The 23,928-nt window shown below is 52.2% G+C and overlaps 1 protein-coding gene across 8 annotated transcripts in view; it reads right to left on the bottom strand.

The window, feature by feature from the left end:
- Nucleotides 1–23,928, bottom strand: part of RGS12 (regulator of G protein signaling 12) — a 113,523-nt gene that overhangs the window by 50,251 nt on the left and 39,344 nt on the right. For 6 of the 8 annotated variants that reach the window (XM_032493091.1, XM_032493097.1, XM_032493105.1 and 3 more), the window contains one exon: nt 16,437–16,553. In XM_032493091.1, the coding sequence (XP_032348982.1) occupies nt 16,437–16,553 (117 nt within the window). Of the gene's footprint in view, nt 1–4,909; nt 4,979–16,436; nt 16,554–23,928 lie in introns of those variants that run through there. The other 2 variants (XM_032493121.1, XM_032493124.1) reach the window with 1 other exon arrangement.

Below are 23,928 nucleotides of genomic sequence, written 5' to 3'. Positions count from 1 at the left end.
TCTGTCCATGCCCTTGGACACGCCTAAGATAATTCACTGTAAACACTTCTAAAAGTCTGAAGTAACACAGATGTGGGGCCCAAGCGCGACACTGACACGGGGTTCAATGTAAACATCCGACTTTACGCAAGACTCCTCCGACCCTACCACTGAAGTCCAGACTGAGAATCCCGCTCCTCACTGGCCCACCCAGCTTAAGAAAGACAAGAGCCCCCACCGCGGAGACAGGGCGGGAGGTCCAGGGCTCTGGAACCTTCCCAACTCAGCACCCCAACAGGACAAGTCAAGCTAACGTCAACACTGGCCTTCCCGGGACGGTCTGTGCAGGAAGTGGCACTGAGCGTAGTTCTCAGACGGAGGCGCGCCGGGAGCTCCTTCTGGGTAAACAGAGCTCGCTCAGACCAGGGCCCCAGCCCCGCGCTCCTCTGAAGCTGAAGCCCCACCCCAGGAAATGTTTTCTCATAAAGGCTGAGATAGAGTCACGCTCTCAAACCTCTGCCTTGAGGAGTCGAGCCTGGGCCGGAGCCATATGCTTCCCAGGCAGGCAGAGCCCGGGTTCAGGTGGTTGTGGGTGCGGGACGTGGGGTGCAGCCGTGCCCTGAAGGTCAGCAGGGTGCGGGCAAATCCTGGGATGGCTTCCACTTGTTCAACCAGTCTTGCTGAGCACCAAGTCCCCTCGGGCTGTTGCTGGAGACAGGGGTGTGGGAGGAGGGCTGATGGCGGGCAAGGAAGGATCACTGTCAGGCAGACCTGGAGGGGCTCGGAGGGTCGCATTCAGGGGCTTGGAGGCTGGCGCCAAGCCTGGGGTTGGGGAGACCAGGCAGGAGCAGGTGCAGGCGCTCCCTGGGCCTCCTGCATGTCCACAGGGACAAATTTCCAGGTCTGCAGAGGCAGGTTGGGGACGGCAGCCTCTGAGTGGCAGCTGGGAAGGACCCAGAGGAGGGGAGCTGGTCAGAGGCCGCTGGTTCAGGAGACAAGCCTCCCCACCCCCGCCCCCACGCGCAGGACCACAGCTGAGAGGGGCCCAGCTTCCACTCCTGTCAGACGAGGACCCGGGAGAAAGGGGCTGCATACAGCCTCGCAGGGGAAGGAGCGGAAGAGGGGACAGGACACAACTTCAAGAGAAGGATGCAGGGAAAACCCAGTTCACAGTGACCAACCTCTTCAGGAAAAAAAGCGGAAGATGTGAAAACAGAAATTTGATGACAGTTTCCCTCAGATAGATTAGGAGGCCTTCTTCTTAGATAGGTAACAAGAATCAGAGTGTTAAAAAGTGAGAAAAGAATTTGTGCAGCCGCAGATCCGGAGGGATGAACACAAAGGGTCCCTGCCTGACCGAAGCCCCTCCCCAGCCCAGTCTAGCCGGGGCAGGTAGGTGGCCTGACTGGGATGGTGCTGCCTGGCTCCGGTCAGGACCTTCCAGGAGTGGGCGCAGGAGAGGCCAGAGCAGGGGAGAGGTCAGTGAGCACAAGGCAGCTCATCTGAGCCAGAAAGAGAGACTCAGTCAAGGGGAAGGAACTCTGACAGCCGTCAAGCTCATCCTGAGAGGTTCAGAGACGGCAGGCAAAGCCCCTTTGGCAACCAGCCCACGGACAGGCATGCCTGGCTCCCTGCCGGCCCAGGCTCCCCTCCTGGAGCTGAGCCCTGTGCTCAGATGGCCCCTCCTGCCCACGCCACCCTGGGCGGACCTGGCCAGGAGGGGACCAGGGGTCCCGGTGTGGGTGATGTGGAGCAGGAAGCAGTGGCCGACCCCTCCTGCCCACCCCACACCTTCCCCTTTGAGCTCTCACTTCCCCACCACAAACACGGAGCCCTTCCCTCTTGGACACCAGGGCTGACCTCCTCGAGCCGCAGGGCTTTTCCCTGGGATCCGTGCCGATGCCCACCGCACAGCCCCACCTGGACCGCGCCAGCCCTCCCACCAGAGCCCACCGCTGCCCTAACGCCCCTCTGCTCAGCGCACTGCCCAGAAAAGACTGTTTTACCGTTTTTACAACGCAACCTTTTATTTTCAGATCCCACAAACAGCCCAGTGCAGGAAGAGTTAAGCCACTTGGTGTCGGGCAACCCTTCTCGCTGGTTCTCTAGCAGCAGAAAGGGGACTGATCGCCTGGGCGGAGAGGAGTCCACGCAAACCCGTTACACTGGACGTGCTTCCAGATCATCCAAAGACTGCTGGACACACGAGCCCCCACGCATGCAACACAGCAGAATACTGTGCTCACGTCCAGACCCAGGGGGTGACTAACCTCCCTGAGCAGCCACCTCCGCCCGGGTCACTGGGCGTGGTGGACCCTGACTGTGGGTCTGGCCCAGTGAGAGCAGAGCGGGGACACATAGTCAGGTCAGGCGAGGTCCGTGCGGGGCCCTGGGCCCTAGAGGAGGGTGTAGAACTGGCCTGTGACCATGGGGACATGGGCTCTCTAGCCTCAATGGCCCTGCACTCTGCCCAGCGGGAACGGCCCCACTGGACCGCACACCATGCGCTTGGGCACAGCCCTCCGGGGCCGCCGCGGAGACCGGAGGCCTGGCTGCTGAGCCCCAGGCTGCGCCCCCCACTGCCAGCGAGGCCGGTCGGACACGGCAGAGGTGCTGAGCGCTGGTCCGAGGTCAGGAGGCTCACCGAGCTGTCTCCCCGTGAGGACTTCTCGTGGCTGCTCGACCGCGGTCTCACCAGCACGCCGGCTGTAACAGCCCGTGGTGAGGCAGCTCGGGACCACAGGCGGCTCTGCTCTACACAGAGGCACACACCTACGTCTGCGGCGCTGGGTCCGCTGTTAAAAGACGGGGAAACTGAGGGGCTCATCTGGCCAGTGGGAGCCTCGTTCCTTCCGGGTCAGCACCCATCAGCTCCCTCTGTGCTTTGTAGATGGGAGGCGGCTCCAGTAAAGGCTGACGAATCCTCCACCCCGAGACCAAAGGAGCTGCCAGCAGCAGGGAGCCTCTCACAGGCCACGGCCTTCCCTGAGCACATCCATCCTGTGGACTGAGCCCTGGCTTTCTTGTGACACCTCCACTTTAAAGACAAACAATCTGAGGTTCAGAGGGGGAGACAGTCTACTTATGAGCACAGACAGACCTCGCAGGGGGAGAGGCAGCCTTCCAACACCCGTCCCCCAGCCCTACTGCCCTTCCCCATGGGAACTCCCACCACAGGGCCGGCCCCTCGCAGGGACTGAGCTGGAAGCCACGGCACTTTCTGCCCCTCTTCCACGGGCCCACGTGGAGCCACCGGAGCCACAGGACTCTGCTGCCCCACGACTTGGCAGCTCGTTCTCTGCTGCTTAAAACACAACCGTACTAACCAACTATTTTCAGCACGTTCACATGAACAAGTTATTTGCTGGGCTGAGAATCTGCAAAATTTCAAAAATATTTATATAGGCAAATACAAAGGCAGATATTTAGTGACTTTTTTTCACTCAAAATCAAAACCAAAATTTTTAAAAACTTGCTTTTGCAGACTATGGACATGAAAACGCAGCCTACATGTGTGCACAAAACACTAAGTGGCTAACTGGTCCACTGAGGACACAACATATCCAAAGGTCACTTGTCCACCAGGACGTGGACTGCAATCCAGTGCCCCTGCACAGAGACAGCCAGAGGCAGGCACACGGCCAGCACGCCTGTAAACAGCAAAGCCGTGCCCCGCCCTCTCACCTGGCTTTATTAGCACAAGGGGTTTCAAAATACACACTCGATGTTTCTACTCCACGAAGTCTGTGCTCACTCCCTAGGCGCAGTTCTTGCCCTGTCCAGCAGACCTACTTCCGCCTAGCAGGTCTACTCCTGTTTTCTGCGTGAGAGGAACGATGCAGTCATTTTCCTAAATCCAGCATCCAAACCAGTCGCTTCTGAGCGTGTAGTTGCGCCTGCAGTTCTCCACAGAAGGTTCTAATTAGGTATTAGGAGAACATATTAAGATGGAACAACTCTCAGAACAGGATGAATTTAAGATTGGTTCCCAGTAATTAGTGACAAATTTCTGTTAATAATTTAAATTCATTTTTACCTTTACATCAACACAACATAGTCACAAAAGGAAAGTAAAAATTATTCTTTATTTAATCTCACACCTTTTATTTTATTTTTTTTAAAATTTTTTTGGGGGGAAGTAGTTAGGTTTATTTATTTATTTGTGGAGGTACTGGGGATTGAAACCAGGACCTTGTGTGTGTTAGGCAGGCACTCTACCACTGAGCTGTACCCTCCTCCCCAGTCTCACACCTTAAAAAAAAACACTTTGGTGGGGAGGTCCTGGATGCAATCCCCAGTACCTCCATTAAAAAAATAATAAATGAACGTAATTACCCCCCCCAACAAAATTTTAAAAATAAATAAAAATAAATTAATTAAAAAACATTTTCTAGTAAGTTCACCTTTATAAGCTCAGATATTGATCAATCACTCGGCACGATGACCAGTGGTCCCCATGTATGTATGTGAGCCACAGCCATCTCATCACAGTAAAAAATGCTAGAAAGTAGTCATTTAAAGAACATGGTGCATTTTAATACATTCATGCAGCTGAAACTGAATCTGTCAACAAAATTAATTCACTCATCCTGAAAATCTGTTTGAATTACTCTGGTAAGGACCAGAAAAACACTGATGCTTCCTGTAAGGCTGACAGAGGATGCAGGCAGCTTCCCCCTCACCCAGAGGCTAGACTGGACCGGCTGCCACCAGCCTCGCTCCGGGTGCTGATCTGTGGCCGCAGAGCCGGCTTCTCCCTCTGCGGGACTCACTTCAGGCTCCAGGATGCAGGCATAAGATAAATGTTTTCCAAGTTTATACCTAAAAGCTACCATTCACTAAACAGGCTGAAGGTAAAGCAGAAACCAAGATGCCAAGTTTCCTTACAACAATTCTGTTTAAGTGAAAAGAGACATCTGGAGTCACTTACCTGCTGACTGTTTAAGACGGGGGTTTCCTTTGGCAACCCCTCTTCCAAATCCATCTTAAGACTGGAGAAGCGTCCGACCAGCACCCGGCACGCAGCTCTGAAATGCACCACCTAGCCCCGCCGCGCGCCTGTGCACGTCAGAAAGTTTAAAGACATTTCGGATGAAGTTCCAGTCCTCTCCCTTCGTAACCCATGGCAACAGGACACTGCAGGAAGCTGTGGTTTGCCAAGGATTCAGACTCTATCTCAATTGTCTCGGACAAAAAAAAGAAAAGCCGTTTACATAAACCACGCTGTGAGATCATTTTTAAAGCATTTCCTCTAAAAATCAGAAGAGTAAGACTTCAGCTGGGAGGGGCGATTTCTCAGCCAGCAAGCAGCTGCAAAGACCCGGCCTTCAGCGGCAGGGTGCCGTCCGCAGCCTTCATCACAGCTGCTGACGGCTCCACTCTCAGCCCCCGTGTGCACGCGTGTGCACGGCGCCAGCCCCGGAGCCCGCCGCACCCTGGGAGCCGTCTCAAGGCACCCAGCTCTGTCCCACCTCTGCCCTGTCTGCCCGCTGACACCTGACACAACCTGCAAGTGAGGAACCGCGGCGGGTCCTGGTTTACGAAAGGAAGAAGGAAAGAAAACGAAAGCTGTTTCCAGAACCTAGGTGTCACTGCAAAGCTAGCCACAGGCTTTCTGGAGATGCGGGCTAAACTGCTCACCCCGAAGTGCTTCGTTGTCCAAATCTCTCAGCAGCGATGCCCGGGGTCCCAGCTGAGCCGCTCCAGGACCTCCCCTCCCTCCTAGAAGGTGAGGCCAGAGCAGACCTCAGGGAGTATTTTGTCCATGACTGTGGGTGCAGCCCCAGGGCCAGTGGGCAGGGATGGCGGCCTCCAGTTTGGGGTCACCAGCTGGAATGCTGAGCCCACCTCACTCGGCTTTCCACGGGGCAGCATGAACGCAGCCCTCCAGAGTGTCCAGCGCAGAGACTCTGCCCCTGGGCATGCGGCCGGGTCTGCTACAGAAATGGCCTCAGGTGGCACTCACAGACCAGACGCGGCGCCGGCTGAAGCCTCCTCAGGCAGCTTCTCTCCAGAGATCCCTGCACGGCACGTGTGGAAGCAGGGGCAGGAAGGAGCAGAGGCCACTATGGCCACCCCTGCACCACCACTGAGCACCAGGGACGCCAGCCTGGTGCACTGGAGACTTGGAGGCTGTGATGGGCCAGCCAGGAGGAGGGGCCTGCGGCCTGGCCTGGGGACCGAGGGGCGGCCGCGCGGAGGAACCAGGACTAAGGAAGAGGCGCAGGGCACCAGCAGGCGCCCTTCCCTGGAAGCGGGTCAAGGACACAGAAAGCCTCTCCTTCCAGTTCCTTCCAGCCCCAAGTGCTTTGTCCTCGGCCCCGGGCTCCCCGGGGCCCTGTGGTGCCTGCCTGGAGGGGCCTCAGAGCACTTTCCTTGGCAGGGCCCCACCTTTCAGGAGAGCAGAGCCGGGGATGCCCTTACAGCCAGGCCCTCCGGGCACCGGACGTCACCTTTGATCCCACCCTGAGCCACCTTGAGGTGAAAACACTGTGTGGCGTGAGCTGGTGGCCCAGAGGCTGAGACACGGGACCCAGCCAGGCCCAGGGCAGACAAACTGGACACGGTGGTCTCCCTCCCTCTCCCGAGCTTCACCTTCCGACACGCACACGCACACTCACACGTGCGCATACGCACACACACGTTCAGAGAACACGCCTCGAGGGCTCTGGAAAGGTGACCACGTGGTTTCGCAGTGGGCAGCCGAGCCTGTGGCCCTGTGGCCCTCATTATCTCTGACTTCCTAGGGGCCTGTACTGACTCATAGGGTCTGGAGGGGGCAGTGGGGGAGCCCGTCAGACCCTGGTGACAACCACGGGGGACCAAGAACGGACAGGGGCTGCCGGGCAGGCCACGCCCACAGGGCAAGCACAGAACCTCCCACTGGGCCCATGGGAAAAGCCAGCACCCAGGGGCTGAGCCGCCTTGTCTTAATTCTAACTTCAGGCAGAAACAACCGGGTCCCCACAGAAGCAGCATAGGTTCATCCTGTCTGTGTTTCACGCTGTTTCACCGGAAGGCGGCCCAGGCCTAACAGGGTCCACACGCAGCTGTTGCCTCTGGGTCTCTCTGTCTCCTTGGGCTTCACCATCTCCTCTTCTGCTGTCAATCTACCCCCTCCTCTGCTGTCTGCAGGGACAGGAGAGGGAAAGGATAGGACAAGAATTTGGCCACAAACTGCCCTGTGCCAGGTGGCACCCTCTGCGGCCCAGAGCCTGGCTGGCTTCCTGGGGAAGGAGAGGCCCCAGGCCCTCGGAGTGAGTGACCAGACATTCCAAGCACCACCACTCTCCCCATCACAACCTCTTCTTTCTGATGGGGGTGTTGACTCAGGGCCAGGTTGGGGCCTGGTTCAGACCTGTGCCTACGAAGCCCAGCACTGCCCCTAAAAAATCCAGCCAACTGGCCATTTGGGCACGAGAAGACAAGGCTGATGGCGGCATGTGGTGTGGAGCTGCCCAGCTGGGCCCTGCAGGATGGCCAGCAGTGGAGAGGCCACGGGAGCGCGCCAGCTCACAGCCGAGTCCTTCTCAGCCCCAGCCCCAGGTCCACTGGGTTCCCTCTATGGGTGACACTGTTAGCGACTCCAGCAAGAATGCAAGTGACTGGGAAGCAGCGGGGCCTCAGTGGGCACCCTGGAAACCGGGTGACAGCACCCAGGGCGAGTCCCAGGGCTGCAGGAGTCCAGAGGTGTCCGTTCCCTTGGCCCGTGCCCACCCACAAGACTGTGCTGAGAGGCCCTGGGAAGCAGACCAGGTCAGAGCAGCTCCGCAAGGGTGACAGGGAGGGTCCAGCCAGGTGGACAGAGAAGGGGTGCAGAGGGCATCCCCGCAGGAACAGGGCAGCCAGGCAGCGCGAGAACCCTCTTGAGCTAAGTCCTGGGCCAGGGGCCTGGCCAGCGGCAAAGTTCCAGTGAAATGGCCTGTGGGCGGGGGTGTCGGGGCCAGCCAAAGAGCACCTCCTTTGTCCTGGGTCCCCTCTACACTATTACCTGCCTCCCCAGGCTCTTCACTAGCCTCTGTCCCCAGCCCCACACCAGTCCTGGGGAGCGACACCTCCTCCTTAACGTCCTGGACCCATTAGGACTTCCTGAGGCTGCCGCCAGTCCTGGGCACGGCTGGGCTGGGAGGGACAGACACACACGCTTTACTAAAGGTTCAAAGTAACAGCGCAGGAGACGAAGTGCGGACGACCTCAGAGGCAGCTCCTGACAGCCCTCCCGGTTCCCTCTTCTGCCTAAGGAGGCCAGCCTGAGCAGGACAAGGGGCGAGGGTCAGACCACACCCAAGGATGCCCAAGACTTCCAGGGGAAGAAGTCAAGTGGGTATAAGGAGAGACTAGGGAGGGCCCCTGGGGACCTCCTGCAGCGGGCTCAGGGCCTCGGCTGTGACCCCCGTGGTGGGACCCTTGAGTCTCTCCCCGCCCCGTGCAGCTCTCCACCCCTGACGCAAGGTGAGATGTCTGACCATTCGCCATCCACCTGGCCCAAGCCCCGACCCCACAACACCCACCTCACCCTCCTAACTGCCCCACCCTGCCCCACGCCCCCACCATTCATTCTGGGCCCAGCAGGCAGAGGGACCCTTTCCAGAGCTGGCTCCCGATGCTGCCCCGCCCACCTCCCCAACCTCGTGTGTGGCTCATCCATCCCAGCTGGGAGGCCAGCTTCTCTGGGCAGGAGTTGATGTCAGTTTTGTCCACCGCTGTCCACAGAGCCAGAAACACATCTGCACACAGTAGGTGTTCAATAAAGAGTCACTGAGTGAGGAAACACTCCCAGCACTAAGCGCTAGTGTATGCATGCCCCTGAGTTAACAGAATCTTAAAGAGTATTAAGATAATTTCCTGCGTGAATAGTTTAAAGAGGAAACTAGCATGTGAAAGACTAAAGTAAGAAAAACTTCTAAGTTAGATCCCCCTAGAAATAGCAAAATAGCAAACTAAGAAATAGGTAAAAAGAGCTGGTTTTGAACTAGTGTAGATTTCATCCCAGATAATGTGAATTCCTAAATTGCCCAGAGTGTCCCAGAGGCGAGCCAGAGGCTGGAAGGAGTGAGCCAGGTCGACAGGCGGCTGCACCCGGAGTCTCAGGTCTAGCTGGGGCCCTGCCTGCCTCTGACACTCAAACTCAGCATCAGAGGGACCGCAAAGCCCCCCCTGCGCTCCCTCTCCCGTCCCGCGCCCCCTCTCCCACCAGGAGAAACTCCAGGCCTCAGCGCCCCCTGCTGTCCAGGCCTGGCACTGCCAGCCCCCGCCAACTGTACCTGCCCATCTCAGGTGGGAGGCACCAGCACAGGCCACAGCCCTTGAAGGAGTGAGCTCATGGAGGAACCCCAGCGAACAGTCTGCAGGATCAGCCCAGCTCCCAGCACAGCACGGCTCCACACCGGGCTCGGGGGCAGAGTTCCCTTTTAGGTCTGTGCCGTTCAGCTCAGCGGGACCCCTGCACCTGGGTCCCCCAGATGGCCTCGGCTCGGCACCTTGAAGACATCTCACAAGTGCTAAGACCTCTTTCTGTGGCTGACTGGACACACTGAGGGCAGAGGACACCCTTCCTACCCAGCCCCTCGGGTCACTACCCACCACGTCACGACCAAAACACACAAACTCACCTCTGACGTTTCCATAGCAACATCTCATCCTCTGACCTCCACCTCCTGTCTCGAGAGCCCTTCAAAGAGGACCCCAGCCCACAAGGACCTTCCCATCCCCACACACCCTTGGTCCCTGGGCCCAGTTCCCCTCTCAGGCCCACCAGCGAAGCCCTAACCCTGGTGGTCAGCACTGCCCACTCCAGCAGTCCCGGGGCTGGAGGAGACACTGACCACGCCCATCACTTTTATTGAAAGTAGCACAAATTCCGAAAAAAGCACAAGCGGAATACAGTGGTTTATCACAGAGGGGAGCCCACATAGCCCCTGCCAGGTCACAAGGAAAAGCGTAACCACGTTCCACTTCTCTCCACAGTCCTACACGGGACACACCACCAAAAGCCACGGCGGCACGAATGGAACCGTGCAGACATGTTCTTCTGCATCTACCTTCTGTCTGGGACCCCGGTCCATGTTACGAGGCAGCCGCAGAGACTTCCAGTACCCGAGTCAGTCTGTCCTGAACTCTCGCGCACTTCTCCTGGCACGTGCACACGACACTTGTCTCATTGCATGGCTGATGGCCCTGCTCGCGCTCCAGGGACGTGCGTTGGGGTGAAGCAGGTTCCGAGCATTCGCCAAGTCAGAGTCAGTCCTGCCCTTTGTGGTCAGCGCTTTTTGTGCTCAGCTTAAAAAGTCGCTCCCTCCCCAACCATGAAGACGTGCGACTACTGTGCCCTCTACTGGCTCTGTGCCGCCAGTCGGATCTGCGATGACTGCGTGCACGGCACGGGGGAGAGTCGGGGGGAGAGTCGAGCTCTTTCTCTCTTTTTCCATGGAGACCTCCACTTATTCCAGCACCACCATCCCTGCTCGGCGCTCACAGCCCGAGGGTCCGCGGTGGCCGCGTCTGTCTGGGCTCTCTCTGCTACTCCACGTCTGTCTGTCTATCCGTGTGCCACCTCTTACATTTTACATCACTCTAACTTGATCATAAATTCCAACAGCTGACCAAAAAAGTCTTCCTATCTATTCTTCTTCAAGAGTATCTTGGCTACACTTTGCCCTTCGCATTTCTAGGAAATTTCTGGAATCACCTTAAGCTCCAAAAACCACCTGTTGGGATTTTCATTAAAATTATATTGAATCTATGTCATTTTCTAACTGCATCCACAACTGATTTTTGTATATTGACCATATAACCAGCAATCTTGGCTAAACTTATTCCTTAATTTTAATAATAAATCCATAGATTCTTTTGGATTTTCCATGCTACAATCACACCACGGTGAGAATGATAACACTGCATTTTCCTTTGCAAGTTTTTAACTTCCGTTGTCTTCCCTTCTCAGTATGCTGACTGGGACCTGCAGTGAACACTTACACACGAGAGGTAACCGCAGACAGCTTCCCTCGCTCCCGGTCCCAGAGGGAGGCTGACGTCTGAAGACGCTGCCTTACGCCCTTAGCAGACCAAGGAGGCTGCCCTTACTCCCTGTTTTGCTGAGCTTTTCTTCCCCCAAGAACAGATACTGAATTTTACCAAATGCCTTTCCTGCTTCTGCTGCGAGGACACATGCTTTTTTTATTTTATTAATGTGGTAACTTACACTGTCTGATTTTCAAAAGTTAAAAAAACTACTGCGTCCTTGGAACAAACATGAACATCGGGACCCAGGCGACCTGCTGGGGTTCAGGACCGCCCACCCACGCTCAGCGGTGAGCCTCCAAAACCCTGCCTTCCTCTGCCGTGTCTGCAGGTGCTGGAGCCAGGGCTTGGGAGGCCTTACACAGGGAGCTGGAAAGTCACCCTTCTTTGCTGACTCCTCGATGGTCTGTTTGTTAGGTCTCTGTCTCACTAACTCCTGCTCTGCCCTTCACTGCTGTCCAGCTTCTACTGACCTTGTGTCTGTTTTACAGCAATTTTTCTATCCTTTCCACTATCCTTCATTTCTTTTTTTATTTTAGCTAATTTTTTAGTATTTTCTTTTTTTTAAATAATTATATATATTTGGTTTTCTTTTTATTTATTTTGTGTTTGTTTTGGCGGAGGTTATTAGGTTTATTTATTTATTTTGATGGAGGCACTGGGGATGGAACCCAGGACCTCGTGTGTGCTAGGCACGTGCTCTACTGCTGAGCTGTGCCCTCCCCGCCACTTCCCTTCATTTCTAACACATGCATCGTAAAGCCACGGGCGGTCCTACGCACAGGATTAGCTGAATTCTCATTCCACTCAGCATGTTCTGGCTTCCAAAGTGACTCTTCTGACTCTGGGTCGCCCAGCAGCTGGCCCAGGGCTGCAGCGCCTGCTCTTTGCCGCTGGTTCTGGCTACACCTGCCTGTGGTCAGGACAGGCTCCGGGTGGGGAGATGTCCTTATTTGTTGAGACCTGCTTACGGCCCAGCAAGTGGTCAGCCTCCGTCCAAGTTCCAAGGGTGGGAGGGACGCGTCATCGAGCTCAGCGCCACCTGGAAGGCCGGCAGGCCAAGTGGTCCAGATCGCCTAGCTCTGACCGAGCTTTCCCTGTCAGGTCCACCAGTTACTGAGCAGGGAGTTTAAGAATCTCCTGCTGTGAGTACAGGTTGGCCCGTTTCTGTCCCCACTTCTGCCCATTTTTGCTGTAGCATGTTGAGACTGTGTCGCTGAACAGATGCAGATTAGAGCTGTACCTTCCTGCCGCCTTTACCGTGGCAAAGGCTCGTCTCTCGGAGGACACACACAGCTGCGTTGCCACCCCTCCGACTGGTACCACGCGGTGTCCTCTGCTCTTGTATTCACATTTCCGTCTCCTTAAATCTTAGTTGTGCCCCGAGTAAGCAGCATGACCAGATTTTTAATGCCGTCTGACAGCCTTCCCTTTTTCACTGGAATATCTGATTCCTTTACCGTGGATGTGACCACTGGCACAGCTGGCCTTGACCCCATAATGGCAGGGTTCTTCATGATCTCTACCCTCCGACCCCCTTTCCCTCCTCTCTCACCTTCTTTCAAATTCAACATTTTTTATTATTCCATTTTTCCTTCTATTAATTTAAAATTTAGCCATTATTTTACTGTCTTAGGTTGCTCTGGAGATTACACTGTGCATCCTTCTCTTATAAAAATCACATTTTATTACACCTTCCTCCTCTCCCTCGCCCAGGTAAGCACCCGGAAACACCGAACTCCATTTACCTCCGTCCCCGTGCTCACTCGCTGCTGTGGTGTCATTTAATTTTACATATTTTTAAACCAAACAAAACAGAGTTAGTTCTGCTTTACACAGTCACAGCTCATTAGGATTGACCTGAAACACTGGCTATTTATCACCCTGCTACACGCGGGTCCTTACCAGGCCCTCCTCACCCCACTGTTTAGATGGCCCCAGTCTGAGTCTGCTCCAGGGAGCTCAACCCAAGACCCTGGTATCTCGAGCACTCCAGAAAGTGGGCTGGAAACTGGACTTGTGCAGTGGAGCTGGGCAGGGTGACTATGACTAGCAGGCCCAGGATGACTGAGGACCGTTAAAGGCGAGATGTGAAAGCCGGAGCCTCTGGGAGGGGCCCAGGCACGGTTGTGAGGACCAGGAGTGGGGATGTCTCACACCTGCTGAAGAGATGGAGACGGTCAGGGAGAGACAGGAGGTGTCAGCCTGTCCTCAGTTAGCCTGCCAGTGACAGCAGACCCCTGGCTGTTTGTCATGAGGAGAGGGAACGTGACTGCAGGGCCTGGGGGCTGGTCCCAAGCCACCGCTAAACCTCTCGGGGCTCAGGCCCCTGAAGAGACCCTTCTCCCAGGAAAACGCAGAGACAACGCCTGGCGAAACTCCTGAAGGGAGAACGCAGGTGGGGCTGAGACCCCCTGCCGGAGGGACCCCAGAGCCCTGGGCCCCATGGGCAGGGTTCCTTCCCCTGCCCGGGACCCACTCCAGCCACCCACCCTGTCCACACACCCCGCCCAGCCCTGCAACCCGCACCCAGACTCTCTGAAAACCCTCCGAATGAGTCCCCCTTCTCTCCTCTGGAAAAGGAGGTGAATCCGAGGCCCTTCCAGCTCTAACAGCCAATGATTCCAATTCTGCATCAGAACACAAATTAACATACTGTTTTACACTCCCCCGCAAAAAACCAGTCAATTTATTCCAGATAATTGTTATTGTGTCTGTAAGAAATATCTCACAGTTAACTTTTAAAACATCACTGAACTCAGACAGATGTCTGTACACTTGTATTCAAAGCAGCAGCATCCACATCAGGCAGAGTTGGGGCCACCCCAGAGTCCATCACAGACAAACGGGCAAACAGGACATGGTCCAGCCACACAGTGGAGTATTATTCAGCCTTTAAAAGGAAGAAAATTCTGACACCTGCTACAACCTGGGTGAACCGTGAAGTTACTGTGCTCAGTGAAAAAAGCCAGACACACAAGGACAAATAGCGTATGATTAGATGAGACCAGTCAAGTTCATAGAGACAGAAAGTCAGATGCTGAGAGCCAGAGGCCAGGGAGGGGCCTGGGGCATGAGTTTCAGCCGGGGAGGACGGAAGAGCTCTGGAGCTGATGGCAGACAGTTGCAAATGATGTGCACGTACTTACTGCCACTGAACTGGACACTTAAAATGGTAAATTTTATATTATATTTTACTGCAATTAAAAAAATATATAAAAACGTCCTAAACAAACATAGACATTAGTCACAGAGAAGATCTTCAAAACATTTCTCTGACCAAGGATCTGTACCCAAAATATATTAAAAAAGAAAATTGCTATAAAATCTATTTTTAAAGTAATAAAATAAATTAAATAAAAAATTTTAGAACTAGGAGAAGGATATGTATAGGCTACTAATTCAAAAAGGAAAACACTTGAATAGACAAAGAACCCATGATGTGATGCTCAACCTCACTCACAGTCAGTGAAATGCAGATTCAAACAAGCTGGCATTTTACTGGAACAGGGACAAATTCAAGATTAACAGTACCAAGCGTTGGTGAGCAGGAGGTCACAGGGACCCATGTCCTGCTGGTGACCAGAGCCTGAGTGGCGCTCGGCCGTGCCTGTCGCAGCCTCCTTGCTCCTGGATCACTGCCCACAGCCCCGGGTGGGTGCAAGGACACCTGTGTGGCAGTGTCCACGGAAGCTCCGCTCAGAGATGGCTGTTCCCACCTTCCACCGAGTGCCCGGTAACAGCAGAGTGGATAAAAAACTGTGGCATAGACATAATGAAATGCCACATAACAAGTAAAATAACTAAAACTACAAGGTATATAAAAACAGATTTAAAGAACAAGTTTCTTCTGTATAGCACAAGGAGCTATATTCAATATCTTGCAGTAACCTATAACAAAAAAGAATATGAAAACGAACATATGTATGTGTATGTACAACTGAAGCACGACGCTGTGCACCAGAAATTGACATTATAACTGACTAGACTTCAATTTGAAAAAATTACAAGGCAAATCTTGAAAATATACTACAACGTTTTTAAAATGGCAGAATAAGACATACAGTAGGATTACACCCGTGTAAAATGTTAGAACATACAAAACGAGCCAGTGAAAGGACCGTGGATCCCAGGGGTTCAGGGCAAGCAGGGAGGGTGCACAGGGAAGCCCAAAGGATTTCAGGGTGTGAATGCTTTGGGTAACAAGGCAGCGGTGGCTGCGTGAGCTTACACATTGTCCAAGCCCTTCAGGATACGCAGTACAGGGAGGGACCTGTCTCGCAAGCTATGAACGTAGGCTGATGATAACATACCAGTGCACCGCACCAGGGCACCAGGGAACTCTCTGTGCCTCCTGCTTAACTTTTCTTCAAACCTAAAGCTGCTCTAGGAGTTAAGTCTATTAACTTTTGAAGGGCTATAGATCAAAGAAAAGGAACACACAAAATGATGCTCTCAGTAGCTATGGATCAATACTACATCTTTAAAAGGGAGTATGAAACAGAGCAGGACCCCTCCCGGCCTTCCTTTACAGACCCTCCTAGTGTCCCCTTCCTCTTGAAAAGCTTTAGCCTCCTAGGCCTTACCCAAGAGCAAATTTAACCAGACAAGTGAGAAAATGCAGAAACAGAGGAAACAGTCAAGCAAGACAAATAGAAATAGTTTAGCCATAAAACAGAGTCAAGGACCTTCAGCTCCTCCTCAAAGTCTGTAGATAACACCCTGATTCATATCTTTGTTCTGCAGAAACTGAAGCCCTCACCTGGTGGAAGAAGCTAACTGCACGCTGATCACCAGCACACAGAGCCCAGACTGGTTGGAACCAGAAGGCTGGCAATCGAGGTTCCCGACACATCACCCTGTTACCTCCCCACCAACCAGCCAGAGAACTGTGCATGAGCTCATCACACACCCTGGGACCCCCTCCCTCACACTGCCTTTCAAAGCCCTTCCCTGAAGGCCTTTGGGGAGTTGGGGTCTTTTGAGCATGAGCTGCCCGTTCTCCTTGCTGGATGCCCTGCAATAAAGGCTGCACTTTCCTTCACCACAGCCTGGTGTCAGGAGATGGCTTTCCTGTGTGCTGGGCCAACAGACCCAAGTTTAGTTCAGTCACAGCGAATGACAGGCCCCCTAGAGAGTTCCTGTGAAGGTTAAACTAGTTCACATCCCAAAGTGTCTATGAGAGCGTCTGGCTCGTAAAAGAATAGGGGACATAGCACAATGCCGTGCAGACAGTGGAGTGGAGGAAAAGGGTTGGGGACACGGGGTGGGGGAAGGGCCAGGGGTGAGCAGAAGCCCCACTTGAAGACTGAGGTCACAAGAGGGAGGGGGGAGTAGGATCAGGGTGGGGTTCAAAGCAGATTCAGCTGTGTCTGCAAGATTGCTTTTCATTTTTAAAAACCAGAAGAATAAAAGAAGCAAAACTAAAAAGAAGTTACCTCGAGATCATCAAGGGAGCGGGTGATGCTCAGCCTCCTGGCCCTCCCGAAAGATCTCCGAGCAGAGGCGCGCTGAGGTGGCAGGGCCAGCCCAAGGCCCCGCCCAAACTTTGAGCCCTAAACACAAAGAAAAAGATGTCATTACCTTCTTGGGAGGAGACTTGAGTTCTGCCTGACGCATGGCCTGGAGGAATCGGGGCCTCCAGATCGTCCAGGTCAAGGTCACCACAACAGAAAACACAAACTTGAAAAAAAAGAATCATCCTGGGATCCCCAAGCACTTGCTGTGCTGCTTCCAACTGTGTGTCCCAGAGAGCAACCCTAGCCTCGAAGTCCACGTCCCAGGGCAACGGGAAAGCACGAGAGGGTGGGGGAATCATTAGTGAGATAAAGACTGGTTTTCAGCAGGCTCCTGCTGGCACATAATTTTATAAGCATTTTAGGAAACTAAAGAATCCCTAGACATTCAGCTGGTGTCTGAAGACCAAACCAATGCAAGTGCACGAAATAACCAGCCATTAAACATCTTATTCTTTGTTCGGGAAATGACCGGAATTAATCCACTGTCATTATGCCAGACACCTCCACAAATGTGGTCTTGGTTCCAGCTAATAAATCATCACACTTTAAAAATAAAAAGCATCACAGCTGAAAATCTTTGATTTCCAGGGGACCTGAAATCCTGAGTGACCGACCAGGCACAAAGGACGTGCCATGTTTTCTAAAGACTAGCAAGTGGAGGGCTCTCCCTGCCCCTCCACCTGCAGAAGGGCCCGGGCATCCTGCAGAAAGGGGAAACCTCGCGGCACTTCCTTGTAAAGCTCTCTGGGCTAAGTTTCTGCACCACGACCCCGCAGGCGCTCAGCCCCCCACCCCATTAGCGCACCTGTTACCCACCCTTCCGCAGGAAAGCACCTGCCCCCAAGCCCCTGGCCGCCTGCTGCCTGCGGACGGACGAGCCCCGCGGCTGCCCTACTGACACTCCTGACACCGCCACGGAGGAGCCCTCAGCGCCGGGACTGCCTTCTCTTCTACCCTCTTCTCCCAACGGCCCTCTTCCCAGGCTCCCTCCATCCTGCCCTCGCCCAGCAGGCTCTCCTCAGGCCAAGGTGCACGGGCAGCGCTGTGCTCCAGGGACAAGCCGACAAATCGCCACTGAGGCAGCACCCCTGCCGGCACCCCCAAACAGAACTGAACAGGGGCGATTAAGATCAAAATGGCCTAAAAATCAGCTTTCTTCAAAGCCAACTCGACTTTTTAAATTGCACACAACTCATCACAACTGCTTGTGAAGGCAAGGGGGTGACACCAGGCCCCCGCCTGAGGCTGCTGCGCCCCAACGCCCAGAGGCACTGGTGGGGCCAAGTCCCCCTCACCGCCCGCAAGTGCCTCCCAGGAGGCCGACCCCCGGCATCGAGGACACAACCTGGATGGCAGGGTGGACTTCAGTGTGTGGCCCTCCCCACTCCTGGACCCTGCTCAGGACTGTCACCTCAAACCAAGAAGGGCCGCGGGCCCCGCAGGGATGCCTTCATTGGCCACAGACGAGGCCAAGGGAGGAGAAACAGCAGAACCTGGGTCGACTGACGGCTGCCCACTGCCTAGGGTGCCAGTCCAGCCTCCTCAACCACAGATGAGAACCCTCAGCCCGGGCGGGGCCTGCTCGGGGTCACGCGGCTGGAGGCAGTCAGGGCCAGACCCCGGTCGCGCCCCACGACAGTCAGAACTAGAAACGCCTGACCTGAAGCCTGCAAGCACTGGACCAGGAGCCCCAGCGGGGCGAGGGCTGTGCCCCCAACCCCCGAGCACCTGGCGCACAGCAGGCGCTCGCTGAGCAAACTCCAGCCAGGGAGGATGCTTAGCTTAAGGCAGAGGCCAGATCATCCGGAGGTTTTTCCAAGAGAATTTGAGGAGTAAGACGTCCAGCCAACACACTCACTCCTCCCACTATACTGTCAGAAGGCAGAACCACACCAGTTGTTTTAAGAGAGAATTTCATATAAGGAACTGCAAACCAGGTATCGAGAACTGAAAAGGTAAAAAGAGACCCCAGGATGGCGGTGGGGGGCCTGCACCCCTGGGGCTGGGGCAGCACAGGAGAGGAGAAGGGTTTAAATTCTGCGCCAGATGCAACGTGGGTGGTGCTGGGACCCGAACCTCGGACCTCAGAGTGGGCAGGGTGACAGCTGGTGTCTGGGGGGCAATGAGGTCCCCAGAGAGATGAGGAAACAGCAAACTGGACTCAAGCACAGTACCAGGAGGAACTGCAAGACCCCCTTCCCCTTTTCCCACCCATCCCCTGGGAGCAGAGCCTGACAGGGACCCACCTGGCAAGGGGAAGGGGGCACAGACTTCCCACCAGAGCTGATCACGGAGGTGGCCTGAGCTGAACGACAAGCACAACCTCTGAAACTTGTTCCCACAAAACACTGAACGTCAGGAAGAATGCTAAGCCCCAAATCAAAACGGCTTTAGAATCAACAAAATTCCATTTCCAACAGAAAACTAGACAATGCGGAAGTGACTGTGGAGAGACGTGTGGAGCTGAAGGAAGGGGCTCCTCGCCACACAGAGTCGCCCTCTTGAGAACGAAGCAGAGCCTGGGTCTCCTGCGCAAGAAAGAAAAGGGCGAATATACAGGAAAGGACGTTCAGATCGGGACAGAAAATCAAGGAATATGTTTGCTTATTCAGCAAATACCTAAGTGCCAGGCAGTCACTGAGGATGAAAACCTTTAAAAGATAGAACAAGGTGGGCGGCATAACTTTCAAGCCAATAAAGAAGGTGATGAACAAAGCTAGCAAACCAACAGCCTTGAAAACAAAACACACCAACAAAGGCAGGACAGCACAGGGAGAGGGCGAGGCCCTAGAAAAGACAGATTGACAGAAAGTACACAGTAACACCACGGAACCAAGACTCCACATGCCAGTAATCCCAATAAATACAAATGGACTAAATTTGCCAATTTATTCTGATCTTACTCTTGAACTATCAGAATGTCAAACTGGATCAGGAAAGATATCCCACTATCTACCACTTCTGGTAGCAATCCTAGCACATGGAGAACTGGAAAAGTTTAAACAAAATGACAGAAAATTCTGACTCAGAGAAAGCTCATGTAGCTATATTAATAACAGACAAAACAAATTTCATCTCTTAATAGGATTTTTTAAATAAAAGATTCAATATGCCAAAAGGGAGGAAGAAGAGATTTCCAGTCGAGATGGCGGAGTGGTAGGACCACGAGCTCGCCTCTCCTCGTGACTGCAACAAATCCACAACTGACTGCTAGACAACCACTGGAAAAAAGACTGGAACTTAGCAAAAAAGATCTGCAACTGAAAACATAAAGAGGGAACCGCAGCAGGACGGTAGGAGGGGCGTGCTCGCGATATAACTCGGTCCCATACCCCCTGGGTGGGTGACCCACAAGCTGAACAATAGCTAAGTCACCCTCCCACAGAAGTGAGAGCTCTAAGCCCCTTGTCAGGCTCCCCAGCCCAGGTTCTGGCTTTGGGAAGAGAAGGAGACCCCAGGAAATCTGGGTTTGAAGGCCAGGGGGACTTGGCTCTGGGAGCCTCATGGGACTGGGGGAAAAGGAGACTCCATTTGCTTGGGAAGTGTACACGGAAACTTGCGTGTGCTGAGTCCAAGGGCAGAGGCAGTGATTTCACAGGAACCTGGGCCAGACCTGCCTGCTGGATTTGGAGGATCTCCAGGGGACATGGTGGATGGCTGTGGCTCACCCAGGGGACATAAAAGCTGGTGGTGGATATTCTGAGAGTGTTCATATACAAGAGCTTTCCTGGAGGCTGACATCTCGAATGGATCGTTAGCATCAAGATCCAGCGCCACCCAACAGCCTGTGGGGAAGCCTCAGACCAAACAGCACACTGGGTGGGAGCACAGCCCCACCCAGCAGCAGACCCCCTGAGCCACAAAGGCCTCTGGTCCAGCCTCATCCACCAGGGAGCAGATACCAGAAATAAGAAAACAACAAGCCCAAAGCCTGTGGAAGGAATCCACAAACACAGGCCAGGCTCTAACCTGGGACCTGCTGGACCCTGGCCCTTGTCTGACAAGAGAGGAGTGTACTGCAGGGACGCACAGGACGTCTCCCACAGAGGGCCACCTCTCCAAGGTCGAGAAACGCTAACTAACCTACCTAAAAATACACATTGAAAGATAAACAATATGAGGTGGCAGAGGAGTACTCCCAGACCAAGGTTAAGAAGAAGAACTAAGTGATGAGGAGACAGGCAATTTATCTGAGAAAGAGTTTGAAGTAATGATGGTGAAGATGTTCAGAGAACTCAAGAGGAGTACAGAAGCACAGAGTGAAGTTTTTAGCAGAGTTGGAAAATATAAAGAATACCCAAACAGAGTTGAAGAATAAAATCGCTGAAATAAACAATACACCAGAAGGAACCAAGAACAGACTGAATGGGGCAGAAGAACGGATCAGTGAGCTAGAAGACAGATAAGTGGAAATCACTACTGCAGAACAGAAAAAAGAAAGAAGAATGAAAGGAATGAGGATCGTTTAAGAGCACTCTGGGACAACATGAAGTGCACTAATATTCGCATTACAGGGTCCCAGGAAGAGAAGGAGGGAGAAAGGACCTGAGGAAATTTTTGGAGAGATAATAACCGAAAACTGCCCCCACTTGGGAAAGGAAACAGGCACCCACGTCCTGGAAGCGCAGAAAGTATCACACAGGATCAGCCCAAAGAGGAACACACGAAGGCACACAGTCATCAAACTGACAAAAATTAAGGATGAGGAGAAAGTATTAAAATTAGCAAGAGAAAAGCAACAAATGACATCCAAGGGAACTCCCATAAGGTTATCAGCTGATTTTTCAGCAGAAACTCTAGAGGCCAGAAGGGAGTGGCACGATATGTTTAAAGTGATGAAAGGGGAAAACTTACAACCAAGAGCACTCTATCCAGCAAGGCTCTTGTTCAGACTCGATGGAGAAATCAAAAGCTTCACAGATAAACAAAAGCTAAAAGATTTCAGCACCACCAAGCCAGCTTTGCAACAAATGTTAGAGGACCTTCTCTAGTCATCAAACCATAAGAAAAGAGAACAAAAAGAAGAAAGTGGGGAAAAAAAAAAAAAAAGACCCACAAAAGATTGCTTTAGCTGTTCGGGGTCTTTTGTGGTTCCTTATAAACTTTGGAATTGTCTGCTGTAGTTCTGTGAAGAATGTCACGAGTATTTTGACGGGGGTTGCAATGGATCTTGGGTTGCTTTGGGTAGTGTGGCCATTTTAATAGCGTTGATTCCTCCAGTCCAAGAGCACAAGAAATCTTTCCATTTCTTTGTGTCATTTCGGTTTTCAGAGTGTAGGTAACCTCCTTGGCTAAGTTTATTTCTAGATATTTTGTTGTTTTTGATGTAATGGACATGTTTGTGCTGGTTACAAAATTCTGGTTTTTGAGGTGAAAAAAAAAAAGTGAAGGGCCACAGATGGCAAAATACCCTCCCTTCTTATGGGTGAGTTGTGTTCCATTACGTGTATATATGCTGCACCTTCATTATCTATTCCACTATTGATGTGCACTTGGGGCGCTTCCGTATCTTGGCAATCATAAATAATGTTGCTGTTAATAGCAGGGTGTATGTATCTTTTTGAATTAATTCTTATTTTGTGGTTGGCTTTATTCCTTTGATAACTATGTAAGTTTAAAAGCTAAAGCTGTAAACATTCTTAGAAACAATGTACATACAAGTAAATTAAAAACTATATGTGGCATTAAAAAAAATGATCTATCAAGCCATGAACGACATGGAAGAAACTTAGAAGATATATTACTAAATGAAAGAAGCCAGTCTGAAAAGGCTACAAACTGTACAATTCCAACCAAATAACATTCGGGAAAAGGCACAGCTATAGAAACCATAAAAAGATCATGGTTTCCAGGGGTTTGGGGAGAGGGAGGGAGGGAGGAATGAATAGATGGAGCAACAAGGGATTTTTAGGGCAATGAAATTATTCTGTATGATACTACAGTGGTGGCTACATGTCATCATGCATTTGTCAAAACCCACAGAATGTACAACATCAAGAGTGAATCCCAATGTAAACTATGGACTTTGGTTGATAATAATGTGTCCACGATGGTTCATCAATTGTACCAAACATGCCACACTGATGAGGGATGCTGAGGGTAGGGGAGTATATACACGTGGGTGGGGAGGGCTATGTGCGAACTCTCTGTATTTTCTGCTCAATTCTGTTGTGAACCTGAAACTGCTCTAAAAAACTAAAGTCTATTAAAAGAAGAAGGAGGAGAAGAAGAAGAAGAAGAGTAGGAGGAGAGGGAGAAAATGCCACCGTTGATTTTATAACTTTATGAGGGAGAATGACCTTGGTACCAAAACCAGACAGACAATGAGAGAAGGAAAAACTGTAAGACAGTCTCACTCATAAACACAGATTCAGAAATTCTACAGAAATATCCATCAGTGCATGAAAAAGATAACCATGGATTAGACTTATCTCAGGAAAGCAGGCGTGGTTTAATATTCCAAAATCAATCAGTGTGATATGCCACCTTGGCACCGTGATGGAGGAAGCACATTTGATTGCCCCAATGAATGTAAAATAACCAAAAGAGAAAGGCTGAACTTCAACACCCACTCATAATGACAAGTATCAAAAAATACTAACAGAGATAACCCTGGCAGGGCAGCTGCATATAGAAAGCAGCAAATCCACTGTACTTTTATATATCACAAAAGTTAACATTCACAGTTTCTAGGAGTACCACTTAGAACAGAAACAAATTATATAAGGCACCTAGGAATAAACTTAGTCAAAGAATCTAAGAATAAGTCTAATCAACAATGTTTGTGAAGGTAGTTATAACTTTTCACTGAAAGAAAATAAAGAAAACCTAAACAAATGGTGAGAGATACCATGTTCATGGATAGGAAGGCTCAATGTCCTGGATATGTCAGTTCTCACAATAAAAACGTTAACAGCATTTTTTGGAGAATTTATAAGCTGACTGTAAAATCTACATAAAAGAGCAAGGCTCAAGCAAAACCAAGATCAGATAAGGAGATTTGGCAGATCAGATACAAAGCTACAATTCTGAAAGTAAAGTGCTGTTGGTGGTACTGATGGCGGAGTGCAGAGAACTGAGACCAGCATGTATGTGAACACACGACGTCCAGCAGAGGGATGTGGCTGGGCCACGTGAGAGCACGAATGTAGTGCTCCCACAACCTGTCATCCACACAGAGAAAAATTAGCTTGCCACCCACCTTACTCCATTCATAAAAATCAACTCCAAAAGACTTTAGGAAAAAAAAGGAGAAAATCTTTCTGACCTCAGGGTAGTAGTGAATGTGTTACATCAAAAGTGCAAACTCTAAGAGAAAAGCTGACAAGCTGGACGACACTGAAGCCAAGAACTTCTGACTGTCAAGATGCCACAGCAAGTGAAACATGGGAAGGCACACGTGTAACACATG

This window comes from Camelus ferus, chromosome 2, assembly GCF_009834535.1.
Source record: "Camelus ferus isolate YT-003-E chromosome 2, BCGSAC_Cfer_1.0, whole genome shotgun sequence".
Lineage (NCBI taxonomy): Eukaryota > Metazoa > Chordata > Mammalia > Artiodactyla > Camelidae > Camelus > Camelus ferus.
This window is presented reverse-complemented; position numbering and strand designations above follow the sequence as displayed.